This window comes from Mauremys reevesii, linkage group 1 (assembly GCF_016161935.1).
Source record: "Mauremys reevesii isolate NIE-2019 linkage group 1, ASM1616193v1, whole genome shotgun sequence".
NCBI classification, from domain to species: Eukaryota; Metazoa; Chordata; order Testudines; family Geoemydidae; genus Mauremys; species Mauremys reevesii.
The window spans coordinates 229,611,219-229,629,259 of record NC_052623.1 but is presented as its reverse complement, the minus strand read 5'-3'; the positions used below and the strand labels follow the sequence as shown (position 1 = coordinate 229,629,259).

At 46.5% G+C, this 18,041-nt stretch overlaps 1 protein-coding gene across 2 annotated transcripts in view; it reads left to right on the top strand.

The window, feature by feature from the left end:
• The window catches only part of VWF (von Willebrand factor), a 232,140-nt gene that overhangs the window by 49,438 nt on the left and 164,661 nt on the right, over positions 1 to 18,041 (top strand). For both annotated transcript variants that reach the window (XM_039539548.1, XM_039539538.1), the window contains 5 exons: positions 1,327 to 1,463; positions 3,813 to 3,951; positions 5,222 to 5,322; positions 9,836 to 10,031; positions 11,488 to 11,703. In XM_039539548.1, coding sequence (XP_039395482.1) covers positions 1,327 to 1,463; positions 3,813 to 3,951; positions 5,222 to 5,322; positions 9,836 to 10,031; positions 11,488 to 11,703 — 789 coding nt within the window. The remainder of the gene's footprint in view (positions 1 to 1,326; positions 1,464 to 3,812; positions 3,952 to 5,221; positions 5,323 to 9,835; positions 10,032 to 11,487; positions 11,704 to 18,041) is intronic.

The window sequence follows — 18,041 nt, the reverse complement described above, 5'->3', positions numbered from 1 at the left end:
TATCTTAGGCCATGGCTACACTTGCAAATTTGCAGTGCTGCAGCAGGGTGTGAAAACACACCCTCTCCAGCGCTGCAAATTGCGGCGCTGCAAAGCGCCAGTGTGGTCAAAGCCCCAGCGCTGGGAGCGCGGCTGCCAGCGCTGTACGTTATTCCCCACAGGGAGGTGGAGTATGGACAGCGCTGGGAGAGCTCTCTCCCAGCGCTGGCACTTTGACTACACTTAGCGCTTCAAAGCGTGCAAGTGTAGCCATAGCCTTAGTCTGATTGTCTTTCAGCTCTTTATCCCTTTTGAGCATAGGTGCTGGGGGTGCTGCCACATCCTCGGCTTGAAGTAGTAGTAACAACTCAACTATATGGTTTCTACCTTTAGCACCTCCACTATAAAAAAATTTCCAGCACTCCTGCCTTTGTGATTCATAAAATCAAAGTATTTTTTTACGTAAATGCTTGAATAAGTCCCAGGAAACCCAGCAAAGGAACTAACCCATTTTTTCCTGTTCTGTTTTAAATAAGGCTATTGTGATACAGGCATTCAGCTACTGGAGCCATGACAAGACCACATTATAATGTTCTAGAGACACAGAGACAGTGTTCTCAACCTGCCAAGACCCAAGGGTGTAACAAAAATCCAGAGTGAGGCACCACCACAAAAGAACATCACAGCAGGGGTTGAGGAACAAGAAGTGTTCCATTTTTAACTTGTAAAGCACTCAGTTCTGCAACGTAGGCCTCATCTACACAGTTCTAAAAACTGATTTAGTTAAATTGCAGCATTTGGACCTCTAGGGGCAGTATGGTCTAGTAGATACAGCACAGGATTGGAATTTGGGAGACCTGGGTTAAAATCCTGGCTCTGCCACTGGCTTGTTGGGGTGACTTTGGGCAAGTCACTTCACCCCCTCGTGCCTCAATTTCCTCATTTATAAAATAGAGGTGATGTTTATCTCCTACATAAAGCACTTTGAGTGCTGTTGGTGAGAAATGCTATATGAGAGCTAGCTATTATTAGCTTATCAGATTAAACCTGGGTAGCTGGCATCTGTAAATTTACAGAAAACACTAATTTTGAAGGGTTCTCTGTGCAAGGGTGAATTTCACTCTGTGTGAGAAAACCTTGCAGCATGGTCTTCCTAACTTTGGCTGGAGTCCTCATTTCTAATGGCGATAACATCCATCAGTGGAATCAGCTACGCTGCCACCACTAGGCAGCCTTTAGGAGCTGAGAGCCTGGCAGGGCCTGCTCTGTTCCCCCCCGCCTCTGTCTGTCTCACAAAAAGCAGGAATTTGTTCAATGATCTGACTGTTTTCCCTTGGTATTTCTCAGGCGAATGCTCCGTCACTGGCCAATCCCATTTCAAAAGTTTTGACAACAAGCATTTCACCTTCAGCGGGATTTGTCAATACTTATTTGCCAAAGACTGTGAGGAGAACTCCTTTTCTGTCATCATAGAGACGGTCCAGGTAACAGCATTGTGTGTGTGTGTGAGAGAGAGAGATTGGGTGTGTGTGAGTGGATGACTAGAGCTTCCTCTGCACATAAATGGCATTTTTCTATAAAATTAGCTAGAATCTCTCTTCTGAATTAACATATGTTTTGCCTCTTCTTGCTGCCACTCCTTTAACCCCAGGCTGTAAATTCACATTCACAGTTGGACTGCATTGTCTCTCTGGAGCTTTGCCAAGTTAGCATATAAATACAAGAGACAGAGGAGGGTGTGCCTCATACACTGAACTGTTTGGGCTGCTGGCTGGGTAATTGCCCTGAGAAGAAGCTATGGGGCATGTAGTAGCATTATTACCTTAATAGTATCTGGAGTTTTTTCTCACAGGGATGCATTGGCTAATAAGTTGCATTACTCCCTAGTATGTCAGCCCCTCTCAACTTGTTTCCTGCGCCCTCTGCCACAGCGAGAATGGCAAGGACCCCGTTGCAGGAAGGGGAGATAGCCAGAGAGAAATAGGAAGGGTGCCAGAGCATATTGGGACAGGAAGGACACCAGCAGAGTTTCCTCAGGGTGTTTTGCAGAAAGGGCAGTAAAATGGGTATGGGAGTGAGTGAGAGAACTGAGGGATTGGGAAGGAGGGTGGGGAAGGTAAGGGAGTTTGCAGAGGGAGGAGTGAGGGCATAATATTGAGGGAGAGCAGAGAGGTAGGATAGAGAGAAAGGGCCGCAGCAGTGGGAGTGCAGAGGTTTTGAAAGGAGAGAGGAAGGCACCTGGGCAGGTTGAGGGAGGCAGGCAGGCAGGTAGCAGAAGCAGCAAGCAGCATGAAGAGCACAGTGGCAGGCAGAGATGGGGAAACTTTTCCAAGGCAGCAGGGACAGGTTAGGGATGGTTAAGACTTAAGAGGACCCAGAGAGAAGGTGAGCAGAAAGCTCACTTGCTTTAGGGAAATGGGTTTTGCCCATCCCCACCCACAACCCCCTTCAGCGCTAGTGATTATTACGTTTGTGCCTATTACATAACAGATCAGAGATCAGAGCTGTGCGTGTGGAACTGGCATAACTGGTTTCCACTGAAACTGTTCTTTCGAAACTGATGAGGGAAGACGGGAGCCAGTGAGTCACCGTTCCCTGTCTGCAGAATGTTCTACCCACAGCTTCGTAACTAGTGACATCAGCGCCCGAAATGATGAGAGTGAGAGCTGCGCGCCTCTAGTTCCCCATTTGAACAGACTTGTGACGTGTCTCATCATCACACCAGACAGAGCAGTCAAGAGGAGAGGCTCTCTCATCACACAGTGCAGCCTGCGTACCAGGGGGCCTGCTGTCATGGCCTCATAGCTCCTTTTCCAGTGCCCTGAGAACAGACGCTGCCCTAGAGTAGCCTGATCTATAGATTGTGTATTAATTACACCGAGTACTTAAGAATTCCCAGTTACCCCTCTGTGGTTTGACAGCTCCTTGCCCCAAGATCAGGCCCAGTATTATTAAAATTACTGTTCAGTTGGGAACCCTGGTGTGCACAGTTGCAACACTCACACTTTAGGAACCTTTCTGTGTTTGTAACAGTTTTATTAATGCATTCAGCAAAGTCACAGACACTCTAACCCAGCAAGGTAGATAGAAATAATACAGAATGTGCATCTGAACATCCGTCTACTCTCACATTCCTTGCAGAACAACATGAAATGTTATCCGTTATCTTCCTCATCACTATCACCTTACTCATCATCACCTGGTCTTCATCCTGTAACCTCTCTCTCCTCCTGCACACAGGCTGGGCTACAACTTTTATAACATGTTATGCTGACATCCCTATGCCTCATGTATAGTCGCTAGGGATTTCTCCCTTCTTATTTGTATTTCCTCACCCTACTAATGTTCGGGTGCTCTTCTCCTATAGGTTAGGATAGTAATGATCTCATCTTATTATCATATATGTCAATTTGTTGCTATGGCACTCTTGTGACCAGATATCTGCAGTTGTTCCTATCCTAAAATAGCCAAGAGCTAGTGTTGGCTCATAGTCCTGTGGATTCCTGGTGTCACTATTTACAAACTTCCCCCTTAAACACTCTATTCCCAATTCCCCAAAACTTAGGGGTGACCATTGGGCCATTTGTCTGTGCAAACATTCATAGGTCGCATGCCTTATGCTAACTGCTGTAGCCAGTGCTTTACAGGATACAGGCCTGTAGGTTCCTTGCATTACTGCCAAATAAAATAAATACTAAACCAAGCTCCATGGGCAACAGATATGACACTAAAATTACAGCCACAGGAGGGCTTCTGGCCCAGCATGCTGTAGGAGCTGACTCATTGATAAAGTGAAATCCTAACAGTCATAGGAAATGTTGGCATCTTTTTAGTGTGCTGATGATCTTGATGCAGTGTGCACCCGCTCGGCCTCGGTCCGAATCCAGGACATGGAGAACAGCATCATCAAAATGAAGCATGGGGGTGTCATCTCTCTGAATGGGCAGGATGTACAGATTCCGTTGACACAAGGTATGTTTGTGGCATGTAACAATTCAGACCACACATTACTGTCACATTACACTGAGCCCAGGCTTTACTTCAGGTTTGAGTCCAAGCCCTGCTTCTGTCCACACAGAATCAGTCTACCCCAGTCAGCAAGAACTCGTGACCCTATCCTAGGATGCTACTAGGGGTGGGTCAGAGACACTGGGACTCAGGTCCAGGCCCTGTCATTTTTACTGTGGACGCAGGTCAAGAAGGTCTGCATAGCATAGTATGGACATGTCAGCACGGCTGTGAGACCAGCATCCAGCAATTCTAAACCCGGGTTTACAACGCAGTGTAGACACTCAAGCACGGGCTTGGAAACACTGAGTCCACAAGGCTGGAGTCCATAGTCCCAGGTATAGTGTGCAGTATAGACATACCCGAAGGTGTCTCCCTTCTCAACTTTATCAGGCAGGCTTTAGCCTAGCCCAAAGAGTGTTTCCTATTCCCAACTCTGAGTCGCATTTTATATAGTTACCATCACCTTTTATTGAATTTGCATCTTGCCGGGTTCTCTTGGACATGTGCCCAGGTCCCCAGTTGGTGTAAATTGGCCCTGCTCCATTGAAATTGGTGGGGTTATGCTGCTGTTGACTATTTGAGGATCTAGCCCATGACATTCAAAACCAATGTAAAGTATCCATTTTATCTACCCCAAAACTTAACATTTTAGAAGAGGACTGCAGTGATTTCACCAATAACTCTGGATGATGCTTACATGTGTTGCTTTTGGGGCCTGTGAGGTCCAGATCATGCTAAGGAGAAGTGCAGACATGCACCAGACCAGGGGATACAATACCTGTGGAGTGTCAAAGTGATGCACAGCAACCAGGGGAGCATGGTTGGTGTGTCCCACTTTGTCATTGTGCAGTCTGCACCTCCCCTGCTGTGTGGTGCTAACTCCATTGGCCTGTATCATGGGAGTAGGTGATATTCTACACTTGGCCTATCTCTGCACCTTGTGGGGAGCCTAGGACCAGTAAGCAGCTGTGCTACACTAGCACTGTCTTTGTGCCCCGGTTGGTACTGGGTTTGTATCTGGGGTAAATCAAATGGTACAAATCCATATTTCTACACTAAGGGTTTGCATCATTTCCATTACATTTGTGCAAAGAAAATAGTGTAGACAAACCTTAAGTGTATCTGCTGAGATCCATCTCATGGGCTGATGGGTGATGAGGACATTGTATCCTCCTTGCTGATGACAGAATGCATCCCTTCTTGTCTGAAACTTGCCCAATGTGTTTTTGAGGTGCCCTCCGTATCCAGCGTATTATGATGTCTTCAGTTCGCCTCACCTATGGGGAAGATTTACAGATTGACTGGGATGGCCGTGGTAAACTTCTGGTGAAGGTAGTTTTTTCTCCTCTCATCCCAACCAAACATACACAAAGACTTTCTTGTCTGATGTGAGAAATTGCTTGTGTTGCAAGCTAGAAATTCCATTCTCTCTCTCAGCCTTCAGAGCAATATACTGATCCCTTTGTTTTCTAGAAACAAATATTTGCATCGCAGAAACAGCTTGGTTTTTTTTCTCTCTTTCTTTTCTGTGCACTAACAGTAGCCATTAACCGTGAATAGCTTTGCTTTCATTACAGCAGACCCCTATGGGCCAGATTTTGATTTCATTTACTCTTGTCCATTCCCACTGAAGTCAATAGGATTGCATAGGTGAAAATGAGAGATGAATTTGGCCCATAGGATACAATCATTCATATGTTCAAGGAAAAACATAATTTAATTGCACAGGATATACAGCATGCTGCTCCTACTAAGAATAATATTTATGGTCATTCCAGGTCAACGTAAAGAGAGAAGTTTGTATTGTGGAGTATAGGGCAACTGATTGTTAATAAAGCTACTATTATTGTTGCGTCCAACAAAAAATAAGGCTAATCAATAATCCTATAATAAATCCTTTTATATTCCCAGCAAAGATGCTTTTATACTTTGCACTAGACTGATTGAATTTCTCAAGATTCTGCTTCATAAGCACAATGGTGAAATATGATTGATAAAGGTAATAGTGTTGATGTAATATACTTAGACATCTTTAAGATGTTTGACTTGATGCCACATGACGTGGGTTAAGAAACTAGGATGATACAAATTCAACATGGCACACATTAAATGGATCAAAATGAGCTAACAGATAGGTCTCAACATGTAATTGTAAATAGGGAATCATCAGTGAGGTGCTTGTGTTCAGGGGCGGCTCTACGAATTCCGCTGCCCCAAGCAGGGTGGCGCGCTGTGCTGCTTGCGCTGCCGGGCGCCGGTCCCGGGACCTCCCGCAGATGTGCCGCTGGTCCCGCGCCTACGGTGGAGCTTCCGCAGGCATGTCTGCGGGAGGTCCACACGAGCCGCGGGACCAGCGCACCCGCCTCAGTCATGCCTGCGGGAGGTCCGGTCGTCCCGCGGCTCCGTTGGACCTCCCACAGGCATGACTGCGGAAGGTCCGCCGGACCCGCCTGCCGCCCTCCAGTTAAAATGCCGCCCCACGCGCGCGCTTGGCACGGTAGGGTCTGGAGCCGGCCCTGCTTGTGTTTCTAGTGGGGTCCTGTGAGGATCTGTTGTTGGCCCTACGCTATTTAACGTTTTTATCAGTGGCCAGGAAGAAAACATGAAATTAGATAAACTTTGCAGATGATACAAATATTGGAGGAGTGGTAAATAAGGAAGAGGGCAGGCTATTCACTGATAAAAAGTGATCTGGATTGCTTGGTAAGATGGGTGCAAGCAAACAATATGCATTTAAATACAGCTAAATGTAAATGTATGCAATTAGGACAAAGAATGTAGGTCATACCTACAGGATTAGAGACTCTATCCTGGAAGCAGTGACTCTGAAAAAAGATTTGGGGTATTGTGGTGAATAATCTGCTGAACATGAGGTCCCACTGTGAGATGCTGAGGCTAAAAAAGGCTAATGGGATCCTTGTATACATAAATGGGAAACTTCAGTAGGAATAGGGAGGTTATGTTATCTCTGTATTTGAAACTGGTGTGACTGCTATTAGAATACCATGTCCTGTTCTGGTGTCCACAGTTCAAGAAGGATGTTGATCAATTGGAGAGGTTCAGTGAAGAGCCGCAAGAATGAATCAAGGAAAACACGCCTCATAGTGAGAGACTCTATTTAGCTTATCAAAGAGAAGGTTAAGGGGTAACTTGATTACAGTCTATAAGTACCCAGATGGGGAACAAATACTTAATAATGGACTTACCAGTCTAGCGAACAAACATACAACAAGATGGTAGGAGTTGAAGCTAGACAAATCCAGACTTCAAATAAGATGCATATTTTTCACAATGAGAATAATTAACCATTGGAACAATTTAGCAAGGGCTGTGGTGGATTCTCCATCACTGGAAATTTTAAAATCAAGATTGGATGTTTTTCTAAAAGATCTGCTCTAGTTCAAACAAGAATTAATTCAGGGCAATTCTATGGTTTGTGTTATACTGGAGGTCAGACTAGATGATCAGAGTGGTCTCTTCTGGCTTTACAATCTATTTATGTATGAAAAGTACACACTTGGACAGTATATTGTGCTTATTCTAAGGTAGAGTCCTGTGTGGGACTATTCTTTAATCCCACTCCTCCCCGATCTTGCTATTATGGCAGCGAGTCCTGCAAGACCCATGGGATCCCAGTCCCGCTGCAGGGCTCTACACTAGTGCCCCACGGGGCTCTAATTCTAAGGGCCAGAAATATGGCTGCCTTTCCCTGGAGATTAAGATGGGGAGAGACCCCAGGAACCCCATCATACCACCTTGTAGGCACATGCAGGAGGCTGTCCTCGTGTGATTGTTACATCCTGAGGACCACTGGTGGAGGCTAGTCAGCGCTGACCACAGCTCTTCAATCCTCTCGGGGACATGATGAGGCAGAACGGGGGTGCAGGTGTTTCTGTGGCACCGCTCCCGTGCACACTGGCCTTCGGCTGCCCACTGGAGGTGAGCGAGCTACAAGGGTAGAACAGATGTACTGACTGCAGGTCCTAACCATGCTCCCCTGCACCATCGTTATGGGCCTGATGATTGCACATCCCTTTTCTTGCATTGCTGAGCACTTACTCATGTGAGCAGGTCCATTGTTGTCAACAGGAATAAGTGTGTGAATATAAGCTCACCAGTGTAAGAGCTCCATGACTTAACCCTTTATCTGCTCTTTCACGGCACGAGCATAGTGCATCTACACTCTTGCTCTGGCTATATTCTTTTTCCTTGCCTTCCACTCTAGCCAGTATGGTTCTGTGTCTCAGAACCATCATGAAGCTCATATGATAAAACAAGCACAGAGTTGTACCCATCTTTGCTATCATGAATTCTGGATAAATGTTGCATAATAGCATAAAAAGTGGGCTTAATATTCTAGTTCAAGGTAAAGGTTCATGACAGCTTCAGCAATTGAAAAAACACTGTAACAGGAGGGAAAGCTCGGGAAGGGTTTAAGAATATGGATTCAGCAATTTGTGTTTTGATCTAGTCTAGATATATAATACCAAAATACCTAGGGTTTGTTTTAGGGTTGAGGATAATTCAGTTCAATCCACTGGCACCTCTCAGGATTTCCGGCTTTTCTCTGTATCTGTGGTCTCTTCTGCCAAGTCTCAGACCTTTACATCCTGACCATCTCCTTGCCTAGCTGTTAAAAGGTCTAATTTTCTACTTCAACACCTTTATCATAACAGCAATAACTGTTGCTAATTACTGTCCTAGCTGTTTCTCCCATTGTCTTTGTTTATTATGTTCTGCTATGAATTCCTTCCCATTTAGGTACCTAAGTCAGCATTATTGTTGCCTTTGGAGCACTAATTTATGGTGTAAATGGACTGACCTATTGCCAAACATTTCTGACAATTGGGGGAAGTGATCCACTCCCACTGACTTGTGCAAACACTTCTGGTAAAAGTTACAGTGTTTGCATTTGCCCGCTGCAGTCGTCCAGAAGAACACTCCTCTGGTGACCTCTGAAAGCTTGTGATTTGACCCCTTCAGGCAAGGCCTGCAGTTTCCAAAACATACATTAAACTTTGGATGAATATGAGTCATTAGAATGACAGTGTCCTTGGTTTCAGAAATGTTAGAAACTAACTTTCCTTGGGGCTTTCTGACTTCATTTTTTCTGTGTACCCCTCACCTGCTGCTGCTGTCAGTGAGAACAGGACTGGCTTCCCTTTGGAGCCCTTCACCAATGGTCTTTTATTAGCCAGAGGAATAACTGTGAAAGATATTCCACTTTTCAGCCTGCTTTTTTATCACTGCTTACCTCTGCCAAGCTGGGGCACAAGGGGCAGCAGTCTAGTCTATTCATACAGGGAGCTACTGTACCACTGGCCATTGGACCAGGCCCCAAGCGTTGTTTGTAATATTCATTTAGAGACCACATTTTTATGGATGTTGATGGCTACTGGCAATTCCTATTGACCTGCCCCTCTGTCCTCCCGGCATTTTTTGTGATATTACAATCATTCCCCTATATTTAAAAATCCTTTTCCTCTCCACTGTTGCTGTCATAAAGACCAACACAGACAGGGGAAATAAACTACCCAAGGAAAATCGTGAAAGTGACTAGACATTAAGTGCTGTTAAATGCACAAAGTAAATACATGTGGGGGTCGGGGGGGTGGAACCGGAACTTTTTTCTCTACTTAAGTAAAAATAATTCAATTGGTTAAAAAAATTACTACTTGTACATTTTTACTACTTGTTAAAAAAAGTATGTAAAAACTGTGTGATTTTTAAGTTGATGGTGCCCCTTTAATGTATATTTGAGGAATTTACATAGTCCATTAAAAACACTGCCATTAAACTGTGGAGTAATATTGAAGAATAACCATTCTACCCTTGTTTCTGTGAGCTCTCCCCAATGTACACTGACAGAATCTGTGGTCTGTGTGGAAACTTCAATGGCAATGAAGGGGATGACTTTCTGACACCTTCTGGCCTCGTGGAAGCCCTTGTGGAAGATTTTGGAAATACCTGGAAGCTCAATGGAGATTGCCAAGACTTGTTAAAACAAGACAGCGACCCCTGTAGTCTCAACCCTCGCTTAGGTACTGAAACCTGACCTCCACATAACATATGGTACAGTGTAACAACATGTGATCTTCTATCCCATAGAAGTGCAACTGTTTTGTACTGGGAACAGAATCATGATAGCGTCTGTAAAATACATAAAACACCTTTCGTTCCATGCACTGAATGAGGCAGGGGTCCTGTGGAAAAAATTACTATGTGATCATGTAATTAAAAACTGTATCATATTGTGTACACATAAGGAGGCTGAATTCAGGTTACATGGGAAACCTGACTTCTGGCTTTTCCTAACTTCAAAGGGCTTGATTCTGTAACCTTAATAATGTTCTTTTTAATGTAGTTTTTACATTTAATTTTCTAATTTAAACAAACTGAAAAAAAAAAAAGCCTCATGAAACTCCAGAAATTCCATCATATGGAGCCATATTGATGCCAAACTTGGGTCATTGAGAGGGTTTGGACCATTAGATTTACAGCACAGACTTGAGCTAATTTGTAGAAGTAGTAGGCTATTATGCTTTATGTGGATCAGTCACAAGAGGGGGATGAAAGACATTTTGCAAGAGGGTTTCACAGCTATTTGCGGACAGAAGGGAAATATAGAGACTTGGGACTCCTGGGTTCAATTCCCGGTTCTGATGAGGAGTGTGCTCCAGTGGTTGTAGACCCTTATACCCCTAGCCTGTCTCTGCCCCCCTCTGCTCCTGTTTGCCACAGCTTCTGACTCCTCCCTCTCTGCCCCTATCCACCTATGTCGCCCAGGCTCCTCCTTTCCTCCTATACACTCCCTCATCTCCTGATACCTGCTTCCCTTCCCTCCTCTTCTATGCCTATCCTTCCTGCTTCCCCACTGGCTCCTGGCTCTGTTCCACCCCAAGTCCTGACCCTTTCTCCCTCAGGCTCCTGCAACCCTTTTGCCCCCCATCTTTTCCTTCCCACTCCATCTCTCCTTCCCCCTACCCCCACATTCCAGTACTGCACTGCTGCCTCCTCCTCCTCCATAGTGCCTGGGCTGCAGCAGGGGGAAGGATTGAGAGCACAGGAGAGACAGTTTTTTGGCTGTCAATTCTGGTGCCCCTGGTGTCCAGAAAGACTAATTGTACGGGAAGTTCTGCTCTCAGCCCCTGCAACTCCAGGATGGTCCATGCTCAGTTGATCTGTGGAGATGGCACATGCACAGCCCAGTCACACACACGAGCTGAGAGGGGATGGCACATGAAAAAATTCAGCCTGAATAGTTTAAGTCTGGCATAGTTATAAGAAGCTGAAAACAGGTCTTATGATAGGAAGTTCCAGGCAAACTTATTTACAGGTGTCGCTACCAATTCTGCCTGTGATAGAACAGAAAATGGAGGTTTTCCTATGTTTATTTTGCTAATTAAGGGCTGTTATGATTTAATAGGAAATAATCCAGCACTTACAGTCGCTGCTTTTTTAATGTAAAATGTCTGAATAATATTTTTCTCATTTTAGCCAAGTATGCTGAAGATTCCTGCTCAGTTCTGATGTCGTCCATATTTGAGCCTTGCCACCATGAAGTTAGCCCTTCTCCATACCTGAAGAACTGCCGCTATGACGTTTGCTCCTGTTCTGATGGCAAGGATTGCTTGTGCGCTGCTGTTTCTACCTATGCCACTGCATGTGCTAGGAAAGGCGTTCTGATCGAGTGGCGGGAACCGGACTTCTGCTGTAAGTGAATGCTGCAAAGTACTTTCTTGCATTGACTCTATGGTGTGCTTTGGCAAGGTCAGTGAGGCAGAGGGAGTTAAGGGACCTGATTTCTGCAAGGTGCTGAGTGTCTCCTTCAGGACATGTGGAACACGCTCAATTGTCTTGGACTCCATTAAGAGTCGAGGGTGCTTGGTTGTTCACAAAAGGTGCTCAGCATCAGGGAAAAGTAGCTCCCATTGAGCAAACCTCAGCTGATTTGGTGGCTTGGTTCAGATAACTTCCCTACTAACTTTGGCTGCCTATCTGAAAATGTTCTGAATATCTTGGGTGGGCAGTATCCAAAGTCTCTCATGAAGTTTATGGTAACAGGTTCTTTCATTGTATTTTGACACTTCCTATCTGGGACTCAATCCTGGGAGGCACAGACCACCTCAACTCCTGTTGTCTTCCCAAAGAGTTGTGAGTATTAACCACAGTATCAGATCTCTGGCCCTAGTGGAAACCCAGCAGACTGTTTAGTTCAGGTTCCAAGGGAAAGGTACAAGCCAGATCTTATTATGTCCGCACCATTTTTCCGATACGTGAGTACTATTTTGCTGTCATGTTTTGGCCTCTTTGTGTCCACTGTTAATTCTAATATGACCCTGAGGCTGAGACATCTGTGGCAAGACAATGATGATTTATTATTGTTGAAGTAGTGCACAGAGTCCCTCCAGCAGGCTGTGTCTCCACTGTGCTATGCACTGTACAGATATAAAGGGTGGGATTTTCAGAGGTGTCTAAAGGAGTTAGGCCATATCTACACTTAAAGCAATACAGGGGCAGCAGTGCAGCTGTGCCACTGCTGCGCTTCAGTATAGACACTACAGCGACAGGAGGGATTCGCCCGTCACTGTAGTAAATCCATCTCCCAGAGAGGTGGTAGCTAGATCAATTGGAAGAATTCTTCTGTCGACCTAGTGCTGTGTACACAGGGATTTAGGTTGGTTTAACTATGCTGCTCGGGGGCATGGATTTTTCACACCTCTGCCCTGTGTGAGGTAGCTGGATTGATCTAATTTTCTAAACTACACCAGCTCTTAAATGCCTAACTTCCAGTGAAAGCCAGTGGGGTCCGAAGGCTGAATTCTCCTTAGTATTGTTTGAAAACCCCACCCATAATAAATGGCAGCCCCTGTCCCACAGAGTTTACAATCTAAAAGGCCAGGCAAAACAAGTGGCTGAAACACACAAGTAGACCCGGAGGGTGGGGGTAGAGATTGATGATGGGGTGACAAAAAATAATAGGATGATTATGCACGGACCAACAGTGTGTGTGTGAAGAATCTGGTAAGAGGCTGGAACAGAAAAAACAATCTCCCTTTTTCTCATCTCATTATTAGGCAGAGTTGGTTGGAAAATTTCCATTGAAATGAAATTTTGATACAAAATAGAAATAACTTTCTCCATAAATGTTTGCAAAAGACTTTTCTTCTTTTTCCCAAACAGCTCTACTCCTAACAACAGTAGCCAATCAGGGATTTTGGGGAAAAGCCCATATGCTTGGCTGCACTTCAACCCAGTTCCATTTTTCCTTCCCAAACAGTAGCTGGGTGGGGCAGCCATTTGAAAAACTGAGTTACTGTAGAAGCTAGAGAGGTGAGAGGTCACTGGCATTCCAGCTGATACAATCTCGACCAGTAAAGTTCAGTGATTCCAACTGTGGAGGCTGGATAATATTTACTGAAAGAGAAAGAACAAGACTGGATTATGTTAAATGGCTGTATGGTTTCATAATATTGACCTAATTTATGTAAATGTTCAGAGAGTGGAACAGTAATTCAATAAAAATCCTTTTAAAAAAAACGCACCGGTCTGGAGGCTGAAAGCGAGAGCAACGATAATGCACCATCGTTCTTGCTGTAATTGAACAAGTCAATTTTCACAATTAATCTTTAATAGTGTAGCACTGCTTCCTCTTCTCTGTACATTACAGAGCACTTTGTGCCTGCACCAAGCGCAGATTTCTCTGACTGCAGATCCATCAGGCCCCATTAGATAATTCTGATGCTCCAGACATCTCCTGTCACACGAAGGAGAACAATCATTCCTTTAATGGGCTTGAGACTTGAATATGCTGTTTGCATAATTTGTGCTGACGGCCAGATGTATTGAACTGGTGGCTGCTCCCCTACTCTCTGGCTGAGATACAGGTTCACAGGCAAATGACTTGACAGAAGCAGTTTGCTTTATCTGAAGTTCAATAGTGGTAGGTGGACTGTGGCCTCTTTGTGTTACACACTGTACAGATATATAGGGTGGGATTTTCAGAAGTGTCTAAAGGGGTTAGGCCTAATTTAAAGCAATATAGTGGCAGCAGTAGATTACTATACTGCTAATGTAGCATGGCATTTCTGGCTGTTTAAATGCTGCATGATAGGCTGTCGTACAAATCCAACATACAGGTATTGAAAATGCTTGTGGCTTCATTCTAATTCGTTTGTCGAAGAGGGAAACCCAGGCCCTATAGCCCTCTGTGGATGCAAGAGACCTGATAAGCAGCAGAGCTAGTTGTGCTGCATGGGGGTGTGTAGGAAGATGGAGTCCACAATGGGGGTTTGCCTCCCCTGTGTACCACATCTCCCCTACAAGGAGGAGGTATATCAGCCAATGAGTCACCAAGTGCTCCTTCAGGGTCTCGAGCAGATTTCAGGGACCCATTGACCAACCCACCTCCTGCCCTGTAGATTTACTGCAGTAGTGTCCATGTTGCATGACTTATGTGAGGGGATTTCAGTGTGAAAGAATATATCTGCACTGCAGAGTTAACCCAGGCTCTTACTCAGGTGTTACCCTTGCCCCCATCCTGGCCACACACACAATCCTCTCACAGGAGTTTGCTGGTGTTTTAAACCTGGGCTGGCTGGCTTGGCTGGGGCTATGGGATAGAGCTAGGGCTGTCCTTAGGATTTATGGGGCCCTATGCAGCACAGGCACCAACTTTTTTCTGCACCGGTGGGTGCTCGCACCCACGGCCCCACCCTGACTCCACCCCTGCCCCAAAATCCCCGCCCTAACTCCGCCCCGTGTCCCTATTGGACTCCTCCCCAAATCCCCACCCCAGCCCCGCCTCCTCCCCCAAACATGCCATGTTCCCCCTCCTCCCCCTCCCTCCTAGGCTTACCGTGCAAAACAGCTGTTTTGCGGCGCAAACACTGGGAGGGAGGGACTGGGGAGAAGCAGGACATGGAGGCACACTTGGGAGGAGGAGGAGGCGGGGTTGAGCTGGGGTGGGGGGGGGCGGAGCAGGGAGCTGCCGGTGGGTACAGAGCACCCAACAATTTTTCCCCGTGTGTGCTCCAGCCCTGGAACACCCATGGAGTGGGCGCCCATGCTACACAGTATTATTAAACCGGTGCCCCTATGCCCGACTTGCGCTTAGCAATACAAAATGAATATGGCCCCTGTCATCTGCCTAGTAAGGAGTCTGAAGTGCACTCTGGGTGTGTGGGAACCGGCCCACTCTTACCTGCTGTCCCGTTCATAGGCATGGACTCTGTGTGTGGGTGCTCTGGGGCTGGAACACCCAGGGGGAAAAGTTAGTGGGGGTGCGGAGCACCCATCAGCACCAACCTCCCCCCTGTATCCCCCTCCTCCCACGTCTCTCACGCGTCGGCAGCCCCGTGTTTAACAACTCTTTTCCCTCCCTCCCTCCCTCCCAGCACTTCTGGAGCACCGCGAACAGCTCATTCGTGGCATTCAAGCTCTGGGAGGGAGTGGGAGGAGCAGGGAAGAGGCAGGAAAGAGGCAGACAGGGATGGAGCAGGGGCAGGAAGAGGCAGGGTGGGGGTGGGAGCATGGGGGAAGGGGTGGAGTGGGGGCAGGGCCTGGATTGGAGGCGGGGGGTTGAGAACCTCCACAGCAAGATGAGAAGTTGGCACCTATGATCCCAGTGGTGCCTCAAATTTTTGGGTGCCCTATGCAGCAGCGTATACTGCGTATGCCTAAGGATGGCCCTGGCTAGAGCTCAGGTGCCACTTTAACTCAGGCTGATAATGTGCACACTTTGCTGTGAGGACTCTCGCTAAACCAGCTGAGTGCTGATAGTCCTCCAATGCCCTTCCCACAATTCCCCATGTATGTCTTGAAGGACAGACAAGTTCTCTCACAATTCACCAGGAAAAAAATCATAGAGTGGCTCAATTTAATATATGGTGTCACAAAGAACCATGTGATGTGCCCCCCGAAGTGCTAGTGACACGGATAGCTGAGCACAGCACCAGTGAGGACACCCGGGTAGGGCTTGTGGTGTGGCTGATCCTATCCAGTGGTCAGGCTAAAGCGTGTGTTCAGGCAGGGCTGCTGATCACCCGAGTTAAGTCTGTGGTGAAGACACACCCTAAAGTCAAAATGACAACAGAGAAGCTCCCAAGACGGGGATGGATTTTGATGTAGTGTCACTAGCTCTTGCAGTTTAGAGCAGGCATTTTTAGAGGTCACATATGCCTATCTGTTTCCTTTCAGTTTTCACACCTTTCAGGGTAACAAAGTTTGTTTGTTTGTTTAATTGCATGAATTACAAAGCATAAAGTCAATTTTTTCCTCCCACCCCCATGACCTTAGTTGCTGCTGTTAAAAAGTTTCTTAGGGGAAGAAGGTTGCATTTGTTGGTGCAGCATGGCGGAATTGGAAAGTGCCCATGTCACTGGACAGTTGGGCAGCCACTGTGGAGGACTGAGGATGCTTTTAAATCTTTAGTAAGGGCATGTGCAGCTAAGGCGTGTAACAGTACCTCAGCTAAAATTACGACAAGCTGTGGCATTGTCAGTCACTAGAAACAAGGAGTGTAACTATGTGCTGGATAATTAGAAATGGGGCAAAACTGGAATAATTTATTTAAACCATCGCAAACTTTGAGACTCAGATAAATGGGTGTCTAGATTCAAACTCCCTGTGGTTTTAGTTTGCCAAACCAATTCCTTTTCCAATGGTAGCTCTACAGTAAATCACAATCATAACCCTCCTACCTTAGTAATGATGAAGGAGACCTTTGAAAGTGCTCCTCAGCTTTGTCTGTCAAATTGTTCAGTGTGGTGTAGCTGTAGCCGTGCCGGTCGCAGGATATTAAGGACAAGGTGGGTGAGGTAATATCTTTTACTGGACCAACTTCTGTTGGTGAGCGAGACGAGCTCTCAAGCCGCACAGCGCTCTTGTTCAGGTCTGGGAAAGGTACTCTGAGTGTCACAGCTAAATGGAAGGTGGGACAGATGGTTTAGCATAAGTAGTTAGCACATATTCTATGATCTCTCTAAACTGTTCAGTGTGATTTAGGCACTTACCCTATTGCTGGAGTCTCACAGCCCCTACCCTAACATATTCTATACTGTCTGAGGCAGTGGAGTAGTTGCTCCCACATAGATCCTTCATGTGTAAATTGGAAGTGCCATGCTGTTAACGGCAGCCAGAGGCCCATGCAACTGGGATAAAAGAGTGTCTTTTATTTTCATTGCTGAATCAGGCCACGCCTCAGGTGCCCATTGCTCTGGTGAACTTTGATGGACCCCATAGGGCTCTATTGCGAGAGGAAGGACGGTGGTTAAAGCACTAGCCTAGGAGTTCGGAGACGTGGGTTCTAGTCCCTGCTCTACTACAAACTTCCTGTGTGACCTTGGACAAGTCACGTAGCCTCTCTGTGCCACATCACCTCCTCTATTAAAGACTTTGAAGTGGGTAATGGGAGCCATATAGGTACCTAACATAGATAGATTGTGACTTTGGGACTGGTAGCATGGGGTGCAGAGAGAAAGTTCCCAGTAGTATCGTGTCTGAGGTAGGAGCAATACCATGAGAGCGGAATGGGAGGAGCATAAAACAGTGGCCAACCTTGCACTCTTTAACAGAGTGCAGCATGTGCTCTCCTAGCCCCTGTGCTGGCTTACCTCCATTGGCTGGTGTGGAAGAGGGTGGGGCCATGGCCCAACCATTTGCTATTCCTTTTGGGGTTTCTCTGATAGCCAGGAGGGAGCCCTAGAGTCTTCAAGGCCTTGTGCTTGGGGAATACAAGGGCTGGGATTGTCTGGCCCTTCTGCAGGATAGAACGCTGAGAAGGCTCCTGCACCCCCTCGACCTAAGCTTTAGTTGTGATAGAAGCTTGCAAAGTCTGATCGGCAGCTGCTGTCCTCACTCCACTGAGTGTCCTACAGGGCCGGCTCCAGACCCCAGCGCGCCAAGCAGGCGCATGGGGCGGCATTGTCCTGGCAGAGTGGCATTTGGCTCCGGCGGACCTTCCGCAGTCATGACTGTGGGAGGTCCACCGGAGCCCCGGGACAAGCGGACCTGCCGCAGGCATGACTGCGGAGGGTCCCCTCTTCCCGCGG